Source organism: Amblyraja radiata, chromosome 19, assembly GCF_010909765.2.
Source record: "Amblyraja radiata isolate CabotCenter1 chromosome 19, sAmbRad1.1.pri, whole genome shotgun sequence".
Lineage (NCBI taxonomy): Eukaryota > Metazoa > Chordata > Chondrichthyes > Rajiformes > Rajidae > Amblyraja > Amblyraja radiata.
In genome coordinates, this window is record NC_045974.1 from 40,777,736 (window position 1) to 40,791,790 (window position 14,055).

The window sequence follows — 14,055 nt, forward strand, 5'->3', positions numbered from 1 at the left end:
AGTCATAGTTGGTCTTAGGTGTGGAAGACTGAGGTCGAGGGGGGTTGTAGAAGGTCGTAGACATAGTCGTAGGAGGTCTTTTACTTCGGCGAGTCAACACGAACTTGGCATTTTTTTCAACTCATCTGGGGTCTTCTAAACTCGTGGATTAGGTCGTCCAAGTGTGACAGGCCCTTAAGTTGTTTGAATTTAACTATAATTGAAATAGATTAAGAAAATGTAAAAGAAAAACACTTTAATTGATCAGTGATGAGTTTAAGTTAAAATTTCATTAAGTTTATTTTCAATTGGTCAGCAAGAACTCAATACATAAGAAATATGTATGTAAATATTCAAACTACAAAGACATAAAAATGTTCAGGTACGAAATAGCTTTTCTTCCTTCAGAACTACAAATATCCTCGAGGATGGTGCACATTTGTGAAAGCATCAGTTCCAGTTCTCCTCAAAGCTATCTATGCATTCACAAAGTTCTCACATCTTTCAATGGACCACAGAATTTAAAGGTTCAGCTCTGATATTCCCCAGATCCAAAGCAGAATCTGTTTCTTCATCTATTTCACCAATCACGGCCCTGCAATAAAGATGTACAAGATACAAGTAGTTATAATCATAATTTTTTATGAGTGACACAAGGTAAAACATTACAACTCAATTCATCCAAGTTAAACCCGGAAATATTGGGGGTGGGGGGGGGTGAATTAAAAAAAAACGCTTTCCAAACAATTTAGAGTAGCTGCCTATCTATCAATTATTTGGAGCAGATAAACTCCAAGTTAAAGCTTCAAGCATTGCTTTGGTGCACCCAAAACACAGTAATAATTGTTTAAAAGGAATTTCTACCTTTATTCCCAGGTTTTAAGCCAGTACATGGACAAATGCAGGACTGGATCTAGTCTTGGGCAATATAGTTGGGCAATTAAAGGTCACTGGAAAACAATAATGACCATAATTTTGTAAATTTCAGCTTTGTTACGGAGAAGGACAAGCATAGAAGTTAATTGAGGGAAAGTTGACTTCAATATAATTCAGGAGCAGACAAAAGTAGACTGGGAGCAACTACATGCAGGAATCAGTGCGAGACCAAGACTAAGAGACTCCCATTACAATAAAAGCAAGGCCAATGTCCAAAGAATCCTGGATGTCAAGGGACCATGAGGGCTGAATTTAAAAAAAAAGCATATGACAGGTTTAAAGGTGGATAAATTACCACACCCTGATGAGGTGCATCCCAGAATACCATGGGAGGCAAAGGAGATTACTGGAATTCCAAGAGAAAGGTTCAAATCTCTGTCCTCAGAAAACGTGCCACATGACAGGATTGCAGCAAACGTGTTACCTTTATTCAAGGAGGATAGCGGTGATAAACCAAGTAATCTTTGACCCGATAGTCTGGCATTAATAGTAGGGAAATTAATGACAAACAAATGTCAGACAGGATGAATCTGTACATGGAGAGCGCAAAGATTGATTAGGGATAGATTCAGATTCATATTCAGACAGTGTTGTTTTGATAAGAGTCAAGAGTGTTTTATTGTCATATGTCCCAGATAGAACAATGAAATTCTTACTTGCTACAGAACAGAATATGTAATATAGTGTGTGTGTGTGTGTGTGTGTGTGTGTGCGCGCACTAGACTAAGTGGACCCATTTTCACATGGGAGGGCTGGTCCCCGAACACTATATTCCACCTCTCCACCAATTCAACTATTGGTGGCCAGTGGGGTTGGGGGAGCTTTCTGGAGTGCTAGTATGGGTGTTGTGGGCCGAAGGGACTGATTTGCAGAGGGCTGGTATAGACATTGTGGGCCGAATGGATTCTTGGACTCACAGTTCAGTCACTCACGGCTGGAGGACTCACAGTTCATTCACTCACGGCTGGTGGACTCGCAGTTCAGTCACTCACGGCTGGAGGACTCGCAGTTCAGTCACTCACGGCAGGAGGACTCAGTTCAGTCGCTCACACCGTCCATCTCACACACACATATCATCCATCTCACTCACCCTCCATCTCACACACTCCATCTCTCACACCCTCCATCTCTCACACACGCACACACCCTCCATCTCTCACACATGCTCCATCTCTCACACCCTCCATCTCTCACATCCTCCATCTCACACACCCTCCATCTCACGCTCACACACCCTCCATCTCTCGCGCGCACCCCCTCCATCACGCGCGCACACCCTCCATCACGCGCTCACACCCTCCATCACGCCCGCACACCCTCCATCACGCCCGCACACCCTCCATCACGCCCGCACACCCTCCATCGCGCCCGCACACCCTCCATCGCGCCCGCACACCCTCCATCGCGCCCGCACACCCTCCATCGCGCCCGCACACCCTCCATCGCGCCCGCACACCCTCCATCGCGCCCGCACCCCCTCCATCGCGCCCGCACCCCCTCCATCGCGCCCGCACCCCCTCCATCGCGCGCGCGCGCACCCTCCATCGCGCGCGCGCACACACACACACACACACACACACACACACACACACACACACACACACACACACACACACACACACACACACACACACACACACACACACACACACACACACACACACACACACACACACACACACACACACACACACACACACACACACACACACACTCCATCTCACACACACTCCATCTCACACACACATCCAGGACATATGACAGTAAAACTCTTTGATTATACTCACACCTGACTTCTGGACTGAGCATTGGACTCGGGTCTGATTTCTGGACTGAGCGCGACCTCCGGATTGAGCGCGACCTCCGGATTCACACAAACACACACACTCACACCCTCCGGGGCTTTATTCTCCTCGCACCCGGAAGGGGCGTTACCTTCATGGTGACTGACAGGAGAGAAGTCCAATCTGCTGATCTCACGATTTTTTTTAAACCTTCGTAACTTTTCTATTATTTCACCGATCGGAACAAAACTTGGTGCGCTTGGAGCAGAGGAGAACGGTGAGTGGTGAGGAAGGTGGCGAAAAAATCCTAGCGATATAGGGTAGCGTTTATGTGCAAATTTAATTACAGGGCAGATGAGTTTTAGTAATAGCATAGATATATATATACATACATACCCGCTGAGTTACTCCAGCATTTTGTGTCTACCTATACATACAAGTACATACACACACTTATTATATATCTACACACACACATATATTCAAAAAACAAATAGTAGTACAATAATAATAATAATCTATTGTAGTTCAGAGCTTATTTGAGGTTGTAGTGTTTAATAGCCTGATGGCTGTAGAGAAGAAGCTGTTCCTGAACCTGAAAGTTAGTTTTCAGGCTCCTGTACCTTCTTCCCGGTGGCAGTGGTGAAATGTGTGTGTGGCCAGGATTGTGTGGGTCTCTGATTATGCTGGCTGCCTTTTTGAGGCAGCGACTCCGATAGATTCCTTTGATGGTGGGGAGGTCAGAGCCGGTGAGGGACTGGGCAGTGTTCACAACTGTTTGCAGTCTTTTTGCTCCTGGATGTTCCAAGTTGCCGAACCAGGCCATGATGCAACCAGTCAATATGCTCTCTACTGTGCACCTGTAGAAGTTCAAGAGAATCCTCTTTGACATACCGAATCTCCTTAATTTACTCAGGAAGTAGAGGCGTTGAATTATTTATAATTGCATCAATGCTGGGTCCAGGAAAGATCTTCAGAAATATGCACGCCCAGAAATGTAAAGTTTTTGACCAAAAAGGTTTGTGGGTCCTCATCCTTCCTCTTCCAAAGTCCAGAATCAGTTCATTGGTTTTACTGATATTGAGGGCCAAGTTGTTGTGATGGCACCATTTGGTCAATCGGTCGATATTCGGACTCATCGCCAGATGCTGTCTGACCAATTTGAAATTTTCAGAAATTCATTCCTAGACACTAGCTGTGTCAATGTGGGTAATGTACTTGAAATGATCGGCATGGATTTCGGTACAGCCTTTGACAAGTTCCCATGTGAGAGACTGGTCCAAAAGATAAGCATCCATGTGATTCAATGCCTTTTGGCACATTGTATTCAAGACAATTTGGATCCAGATTGGCTTGAAGATAAAAGGCAGAGGGTGAAGGTATCCTGTGACCAGTACAGAAATCAGTGCGGAGGGTGAAATAGGAACAGGAGAAGTAAGAACCCTTGTGGGTAGAACAAAGAAACTGGAGGAGTAAAAAGGACCCTGATGGGAGTTATTTACAGGCCAGGATATAGGGTACAATAGGGTACAAATTACATCAGCAAATACAATTGGCATGCAAGAATGATAATGCTACAGTGGTCATGCGTGATATAAAAATGCAGATTGATTGGGAAAATCAGGTTGGCACTGGACCCCAAGAGCGGGAATTCGTAGAGTACCTGCAAGATAGTTTCTTGGAGCAGCTTGTAGTGGAGCCTACAAGGGAAAAGGCAATTCTGGATTTGGTGTGGTGTATTGAAGCAGATTTGATTAGGGAGCTAAAGGTAAAGAAACCATTAGGAGGTAGACCATATGATAAAATTCAACCTGCAATTTGAGAGGGAGAAGATCAAATTGGATGTGTCGATATTACAGCTCAGCAAACTACAGAGGCATGAGGTTGGAGCTGGCTAGGGTTGATTAGAAAGGGACCCCAGCAGAAATGATGGTGGAACAGCAATGCAGGAATTTCTGGGAATAATTCAAAAGACGCAGCATCTTTTCATTCCAAAGAGGAGGAAAGATTCTAGGGGAGAATGAGGCGACCGTGGCTGACCAGGGAAGTCAAAGACGGCATAAAACTGAAAGAGAAGGCATATAACATCACAAAGATTAGTGGGAAACTAGAGAAATTGGAAGCTTTTAAAAAAAACAACAAAAGGTAGGTATGTTGCAAAGCCTACCTGAAGATCGCTGAAAATCTGTCCCAGCCAGTGTGCGTGATTTTGGCGCCGTTTAGAGGGGGGCGGGTTTAAAACGCGATTTTCCCTAGGCTGTTCAAATCGAGGTTTTTCAGCCTAGTTAATTATTAACGAAAAATCGCTGGAAGATTCCGTAGCTGGAGCTATTATTAGTTTTAAGGGCTTTATTTACTTGTTATAGTGGGTTAAAAATTAACCTCTAAACCCGCGACCGCCGACAACGGGACGGATCTCATACAGGGGAAAACGGAAGGTAGGCTGTTTATTTTTACGTTAAAAAGGGCTTCTTAAGATCTCTTTATACAAAGTTTAATGTTGCGAGTAGCTAATTTGGGCCCCATTATATCCCGCAGTATTTTTCTGGGCATTTGAGGGCACAAATCTACCACAATGTGAACGTTCTAAACCAGCACGTTCACAGGATCCCACTAGAAAGCAGATTCAAATGGACTTTAATTTACAGCAATTGAACACTAAATTCCTTCCATTTGGCCTATAAATTAATGTAAATGAGATTTAAAAATCATGTTTTATTGTGAATTATTTGTGAATATTATTTGGACACTTAGGCTATTTAAAAATGTTAATCATTTATTAAGAAATGGATAGATGTTTAGATCTAGTAATTGAAGTTTGAAATTAGCTACAATTGGGTAACTAATTATATGCTTTCATTTCAGGTCATCCAAGTAAGATTATTTTATATTTGTTTCAGAATGCTTCAATCTATGATAACTGAAAATTTCATTCAGTTCTCTTAATTTTTAAGAAAGTTATGTGCTTTTGACTGTCCACGATCACAGCTTTTTTGTTATGTCCATAGAAAATCAATAGGGAACAAGATGCTAATTTCCGAGTATGAAAATGGCCATAACTTTTTAAATACTTGAGATATGAAAGTGAATTAGGTGTCAAATTAAACTTCTTTTTATGCTTCATCTGATGGGATAAATTGCAGACTTGATTTTTAAAATCTCAAAATGTTGTAACATTGCTACAGAAGGTAGCCAAAAAATCAGTTTAAAAGGCATAAAAGATGAAATATGAAAGTAAGCTAGCCAATAATATAAAAGAGGATAGCAAATGTTTCTTCAGATATATATAAGAGTAAGAAAAAGGCAAGAGTGGACATTGGACTGCTGGAAAATGATGCTGGAGAAGTTATAATGGGGAATAAAGAAATGTCAGATAAATTGAAAAGGTCTTTTGTATCAATCTTCACAGTGGAAGACATCAGCCATATGCATGAAATTCAAGTCAGTTGATGAAGGTGCACCCTGGAGAAGGTCCTTGGGAAGCTGAAAGGTCTGAATGTGGATAAGTCACCTGGACCAGATGGTCTGTACCCCAGAATTCTGAAAAAGGTGGCTTTTAAGATTGTGGTGGCATTAGTAGTGATATTTCAAGAATCACTAGTCAGGAGTGGTTCCAGACAATTGGGAAATTGCAAATATTACTCCGCTGTTCAAGAAGGGAGCAAAGCAGAAGAGGGGAAATTATAGGCAGTTAGCCCGACTTCAGTAGTTGGTAAGATTTTAGAGCCCATTATAAAGGATGAGGGTTCTGAGTACTTAGAAGCTCAATAAAATAGGAAGTGGTCGAAGTCAGCATGGTTTTGTGAAAGGGAGATGTTGCCTGACAAACCTGTTGGAATTCTTTGAGGCATTATAGACAAAGGAGTCAGCAGATGTTGTTTACCTGGATTTTCAGAAGACCTATGATAAGGTGCTGCACGTGAGGCTAAAGAAGAGGAGAGCCCATGGTATCAGAGGGAAGATACTTGTATGGTGTCTGAAGAAGGGTCTCGACCCAAAACGTCGCCTATTCCTTCGCTCCATAGATGCTGCCTCACTCACTGAGTTTCTCCAGCATTTTTGTCTACCTTCGATTTTTCCAGCATCTGCAGTTCTTTCTTAAACATACTCGTATGGATAGTAGATTGATTGGATGGTAAAGACAAAGCATAGAAATAAAGGAGGCTTTTACTGGTTGGCTGCCAGTGACTAGCCACTACTCTTCACTTTACATATCAATGATTAGGATGAGGCATTCTGGCCATATTTGCAGATGATATGAAGATAGGTGGAGGGGCAGGTAGTGTAGAGAAAGCAGGGACTTTGCAGGACTAGGCAGGTTGTGAGAATGGGCAAAGAAGTGCAGGTGGAATACAGTGTACTAAAGTATAGAGTCATGCATTTTGGTAATAAGAATAAAGGCATAGACTATTTTCTAAATGGGGAGATAATTCAGAAATCAGGACTTGGGAGTGCTGGTACACGATTCCCATAAAGGTAATTTGCAAGCCGAATAGATAGTAAGGAAGGTGAAAGCAATGCTAATATATATTTCAAGAGGACCAGAATATAAAATCGGGATGTAATGCTGAGGCTTTAAGGCACTGGTCGGACTGCATTTAGGTCTACTGTGAGCAGTTTTGGGCCCCAGATCTGAGAAAGGATGTGCTGGTTTTGGAGAGGGTCCAGAGAAGGTTTATGAGAATGATCCCAGGAATGATTGGGTTAACACATGATGAGTGTTTGACAGCACTGGGCCTGTACTCGCCGGAGCTTAGAACGATGAGGGGAAACCGCATTGAAACTTACCAAATAGTGAAAGACCTAGATAGAGTGGATGTGGAGAGGATGTTTCCAACTTATGGGAGTCTAGGACCAAAGGCCATAACCTCAAAATAAAAGGACATACCTTTAGAAAGACGATGAGCAATTTCTTTAGTTAGAGGGTGGTGAATTTGTGGAATTCAATGGATATTTTAAAGGTGGAGATTGATAGATTCTTGATTAGTTCAGATGTCAAGGGTTACAAGGAGAAGGCAGGAGAATGGGGTTGAGAGGGAAACATATCAGCAATGATTGTATGGCGTAGTCTTGATGGGCCGAATGGCCTAATTCTGCTCCTATCACTTATGATGTAAGAATCCTTTCCTTCAGTAGAGCTATCCATAACCAAACAGCAAAGATGTCCATAAGCAGAGGGAATATACTTATGGGTAAGGAGTAGGATTTGTAGGGTTTATGAGAAAGATTTTTTTCCACTCAAAAGCTGGTTAAAATCTGGTATACGTTGTTTTCTTCACTCCTTGGGCAGGAACTTCAGGATACAGATGGTGACAAATCAAGTACTGGAAAATGGGATTGGTAGATTTAGGTACTGGATGGCTGGCACAAACATGGTGGAACCAAGGACCTGTGGCCTTGTTGAATGACAAATTATTTTGTATTTTGATTGCTGATCAGCAGTTAGTACCATATAAAAAGCAAAAAACAGTACAATGGTTATTGCACTTTAGTAATAGTTGATTTTCTCTCCGTCCAAATTAATTTCTATCAAAAATAAAGCACCAAATATATTGTTAAATATCATATGTTAATTTAATATACAAAAATAAGAATAATATAGTCAGAAATGAGCCTATCAGGACATGGTAGCATAATTACAAAGAAGCAGTAATTTAAAACAGCGATGTGTAGAAATTTCTTGCCACAGAACTGTCTAACCCACAGGGTTGTGGAGGGTAAATCATTAAATTTACAGTGGAGGCAGATAATTTTTTGAAATATCAGGGAATTAAAGGTGATGTAAAACAGGCACGGAAGAGAAGCTGAAATCAACGCAGATTTGCCATGATCAAACAGCGTGGTGGGGCAGCCTTGTAGGGCCAGGTGGCCTATTTCAGTTCCTAATTTGTGTTCTTATTGGTAGAAAAATGAACAAATCTCCAAATACTTACACATTGTCTCCTCGCACTATGTACAAGCCAAGTACTACTTGTTCCACACCTTGTTGTGAACTGAAAACCCGCTCGTGACTTTCATCTAGGATTAGGTTGATGGTCTGATCAAACCCCTTTAACGTACCCTACCATTAAAGCAAAACAAATAAAAGCAGTTCAAACATTTATACATGGATGTGTTCAATCCAAACTACTATTGGTTGGTTTAGCTTTATATTTTCTTAACCAGTGATTTTGAAAACAATCCTAACATTGATGCATCACGATAGATACTGGGGATGACAGTGACTAAACGGCGGCGATCTAAAAACCATACACTGGTGAAGAGGAATGGAATATTAGGCTACCATGTTGCCAGAAGCAACCAGCTGTTTAAAAGAGAGTAGTGAGACAGGCATTTAGGCAGATAGATCATTAGATGCCACGATGAGGGAAAAGGTGGAGACAGTGGTGCAGGAGCATCTTTGAAGACCTTAAGCATCTTTGAGGACCAGCAACCATAAAATCCTTTTCATCAACTTACATACTAAAATATTAATGATCAATTTCAGGGAAATTAACTATGCTATATCAATCACATGTAGTTCAATGGCAAATCAATTTACATCTCCAACTTGCAGTATGTTCTGCAACAAATCTACTGAAGGGGGGAAACAAATTTAGGCAATTAAATCTGATTTTTAATCAGTCTGCATCGTGCAACCTAGTAAAGCAAAATATTTGTTTTAATTGCTCAAGAATGCATAAAACTGGGGAAACTGTTTTTGAGAGGTATGAACGTGTTGGCTCAAATCAGGGTTTGTCTACCTGACAGTACCAAGGCTTCCACATTCACAGAATGTCCTTGCATACCAATGCTAGCTCTGAAACAGCTACTCGATTCCCTTTCACCCATAACCACTTTTTGTTTCTTTGTTTAATTATCCTTAAGCTTTTCATTTGTAATTGAATTCTATTTCTAGAACAGTTACTGGGATAATGTTATGTTATTTGTTGGGTTTCTGGGTTATTGACCAGTGGTAGCATTCCTTCTTTCGCTTATTAAACCCCCCATACTCAAAATGTCACATTTCCTTTTATATTTCTTTATTCTAATGACAAAAGTCCAGAGGTAACTTTTATGATAGAAAACCATCAAAAATACTTGCATTATATTACTGGGTAGCAGCACAATCACAACTGTATTTAACGATAACTTTTGGCATTTTTACCAACTAACAAATTCTACATAAAAGGGAGGGGAATCTTCTGTGCTCTCCAAATTTGAATTCTCTCGTATCAGGAATATAATTTTCTAATTCATTAATAAGATTTCCAATTTGAGAATTGACTTACCACAATCATTCTTCCATCTGCTGTGACCACTGCAACTGTACCTGAAGACTCTGGTTAAGATAAATCGATTTGTCTTTTCTGTTCAATCAACATTGCAGAGTATACTAAACGTGAACATTCTCTAATACTATCCTCAGCTTCACAATTACTTCAATTGTTAGATTTATAGGTTAACCATCAAGAAGGTGAGAAACATACTCCTAACCTTGAACAAAAACTCAATGATTCAACACTAAACTGCATTCACAACCAATCCTATCAGCAACTTCCCCCCATCTAATTGGCATTCAAGTTCACTTTAATACACAATTCAAAATCTTGTCTTCACATGCAAGTATTCCCAGGCCTTCAACAAGGCAGTTACATAAAGTCATAATTGACCTTGCTAACATGCATCTCTCCAAACGCTACTGTCATTCATTTCTATCCCACTCACAAACTCAAATATATTTTGGACCCTATCCAATATCCCGGGATGCAGGGAACTGAATGTGATCCACTCTCAAACTCTCAGCCCTTCATTATAAGGCATGGTCTGACCCCAGATGCTCAATGGAACCGAGGGGGGGTGGGGGACGGGGGGAGGGGACGGTGAGAAGCTCCACAGGATGCAGGAGCCTGACTCCAGCTCCTCAGAACAGCTACAGCTATCCGGTTCAACTGACCAACACCTTTACCCTAATCCTACATTGACAAAACACATAGAATCAAGGAATCATCCAGCACGGAAATACACCCTTCAGCCCAATTCGTTCATGCTGACCAAGATGCCACCACATCTAAGCTAGTCCCATTTGCTTGCATTTGGCCCATATCCCTCTGAACTTTTCCTATCCATGTACCTGTCCAAGTGTCCTTTACATGTTGTTGTACCTGCCTCAACAACCTCTTCTGACAGCTCATTCCATACGCCCGAGTGAAAAAGTTGGCCTTCAGGTTCCTATTATATCTTTCCCCCTTCACCTTAAACCTATGTCTGGTTCTCAATTCCCCCACTCTGGGCATCTACCCGATTTATTCCTCTCATGATTTTATACACCTCTATAAAATTACCTCTTAGCCTCCTGTGCTCCAAGGAATAATGTTCAAGCTTGCCCAACCTCTCTTATAGTTCAGACCCCCAATCCTTGTAAATCTTCTCTGCACTCTTTCCAGATTAATGACATCCTTCCGATAGCAGGGCAACCAAAACTGAACACAATACTGCAAATGTGGCCTCACCAATGTCTTGTACAATTGTAACATCCCAACTTCTGTACATGATCTGACCAATGAAGCCAATGCACCAAAAGCCTTCTTGACTACCCTATCTACCCGTGACGTTATTTTTTGGCAACCACACATCTCAGATCCCTCTGCTCTACAATTCCCAGGGCCAGACCTTTCACTGTGAAGGTCCTGCCCTGGTTAGACTTCCCAAAATGCAACATTTCGCACTTATCTGCAGTAAACTCCATTCCCTGGCCCACCTGCCCAGTTAATCGTAATCCTTTTGTAATTTTTGATAACCATCTTCACTGTCTACCACATACTTTAGTATCACCAGCAAACATGAATCAGGCCTTGCATGTCTCATCTAAATTGTCAATATAGGCGATATCCTCTTGGACATCTTTTTGTACTACAATGAACATGTTTTCCGATTGTGTATTATAGAGTCAGAGTGTGGATACAGGCCCTTCGACCCAACTTGCCCACCACGGACCAACATTTCCCATCTACACTAGTCCCACTTGCCTGCGTTTGGCCCACATCGCTCTAAGCCTGTCCTATTCGGTTACCTGTCTAGTAGTGTCTTAAACATTGTGATTGCCCGTCTCAACTACCTCCTCTGGCAGTTCGTTCCATACATCAACCGCCCTTTGTGTGAAATAGTTACCCCTCAGATTCCTATTATATCTTTCCCCCTTCACCTTAAAACTGGTTCTCAATTCTCAACATCCTCGTAAATCTTCTCTGCAACCTTTCCAACTTGACATCTTTCCTTGACAACATGGTGCCCAGAACTGAACACAAACATCTTATAGAACTGCAACATGACCTCAAAATCTTCTATACTCAATATTCTGACTGAAGTCCAATGTGTCAAAAGTATTTTTGACCACCCTATCTACAAGTGACACCACCTTCATGGAACTATGTACCTGTATGCATAGATCCCTCTGCTGTACAAGACCCCAGAGTCCTACCATTTACTGTGTAGGTTAGACTTTCCAAAATGCAATACCTAATGCCCCTGTCACACTTAGGAAACCTGAACGGAAACCTCTGGAGACTTTGCGCCCCACCCAAGGTTTCCGTGCGGTTACCGGAGGTTGCAGGTAGTGGAAGCAGGTAGGGAGACTGACAAAAACCTCCGGGAACCGCACGGAAACCTTGGGTGGGCCACAAATTTGAGGATGGTACAAAAGGAGGTGGTATTGCGGATAGTGAAGATGGTTGTCAAAAATCACAGCACAATCTTGATCAGTTGGCCAGGTGGGCTGAGGAATTGTTGATTGAACAGGGAAATGTAATGCCCCTGTCCCACTTAGGAAACCTGAACGGAAACCTCTGGAGACTTTGCGCCCCACCCACGGTTTCCGTGCGGTTCCCGGAGGTTTTTGTCAGTCTCCCTACCTGCTTCCACTACCTGCAACCTCCGGCAACCATCTGCAACCTCTAGAAACCGCATCTGCAAATTTGCTAATCATGCCATGTACATTCTCATCCAAATCACTGATATAGATGACAAACAGTAATGGGCCCAGCACCGAACCCTGAGGCACACCACGAGTCACAGGCCTACATCTTCAAAAACTCAATCTGATTCCTGAGGCACGGCCTCCCATGAACAAAACCACTCTGACTATCGCTACTCAGCCCTTGTCCATCTCAATGCATGTATATCCTACCCCTCAGAATGCTCTCTAGTAACTTTCCAACTACTGATCACTGGCCAACAGTTCCCAGCCTTTTCCATGCAGCCCTTCTTGAATAGAGGCGCAACATTTGCCACCCTCCATTCTCCCAGCACCTCTCCTGCACTTAATGACAACTCTTAAATTTCAGTCAGGGCTCCTGCAATTTCCTCTCCAGTTCCCTACACCAATTTATATTACTCCAGCTTTTTGTGTTTATCTTATGTTTGTATCTGTTTGTCTGAAGCCACGTGCATGTGGTGCTGCTTCAAGCAATGTCTTCATTGTACCTGTACCTCACCGTCCTTGTGACAGACAATAAACTAACACAATTTGACCCTGAGGTGCAGGACACTAACCGTGGCCCCTCACCGTGACCCAGACCCGGCCTCTGGCCCTGTGCCGACCGCCGGACCTTCGGCCCCGGTCGCTGTCCAAGCACTAGGCTGGTACATGCCAAGGCCCTCGGTGCCAGACCTTGCAGGGTCCCGCCGGTCCCTTCCCCCGCCGTCAGTCCCCACCGGTGCCGGTGTTCCGGCCCCCGCCGCCCCCGATCGCTGCCCTGCCCCGGCCGATGCCGATGCCCTCGCCGCCGGGTCCTGCTCTCAACCACCATCTCCGCCGGTACCCACGCTGGCCCCAGCTTCTGCCCGCCCCCTCGGCCCAAAGCCCGGTCCCTGCCTCCGTCCGTTGCCCGCTGGTGCCGGTCCCTGGCACTGGCCTAGTGCCGTCCCGGTGGTCCATGTCCCGGGCCCGGTGTCCGGGCGCCGCTAAGGATACGGTTGATGTAGTTCTCGAGAGCCGACGTCATGGCGGCGCGAGCGGCGGCCGTTCCCGCTCACTGGCGGCGCGCGGCCCCGAGCAGCCAACGGCCGAGCGCGCGCCCCGCGCAACCCCGCCCCCGCCCCGCGCAGCCCCGCCCCCGCCCCGCGCAGCCCCGCCCCCGCCCCGCGCAGCCCCGCCCCCGCCCCGCGCAGCCCCGCCCCCGCCCCGCGCAGCCCCGCCCCCGCCCCGCGCAGCCCCGCCCCCGTCACACGCAGCCCCGCCCCCGCCCCGCGCAGCCCCGCCCCCGCCCCGCGCAGCCCCGCCCCCGCCCCGCGCAGCCCCGCCCCCGCCCCGCGCAGCCCCGCCCCCTCCCCGCGCAGCCCCGCCCCCGCCAGGCGGCTCAATGGGCGGCAGATACTG

The 14,055-nt window shown here is 44.4% G+C and overlaps 1 protein-coding gene across 1 annotated transcript; it reads right to left on the reverse strand.

Annotated features, from left to right (window-relative positions):
* Window positions 1–250: 250 nt before the first annotated feature.
* lsm8 (LSM8 homolog, U6 small nuclear RNA associated) lies at window positions 251–13,763 on the reverse strand. Its single transcript, XM_033038304.1, has 4 exons — window positions 13,651–13,763; window positions 9,971–10,011; window positions 8,633–8,760; window positions 251–574 (listed from the first exon to the last, which is right to left on the reverse strand). The coding sequence occupies exons 1-4, from the start codon at window positions 13,679–13,681 to the stop codon at window positions 484–486; spliced, it is 291 nt and encodes a 96-aa protein (XP_032894195.1). The 5' UTR covers window positions 13,682–13,763; the 3' UTR covers window positions 251–483.
* Between the last annotated feature and the right edge of the window lie 292 nt (window positions 13,764–14,055).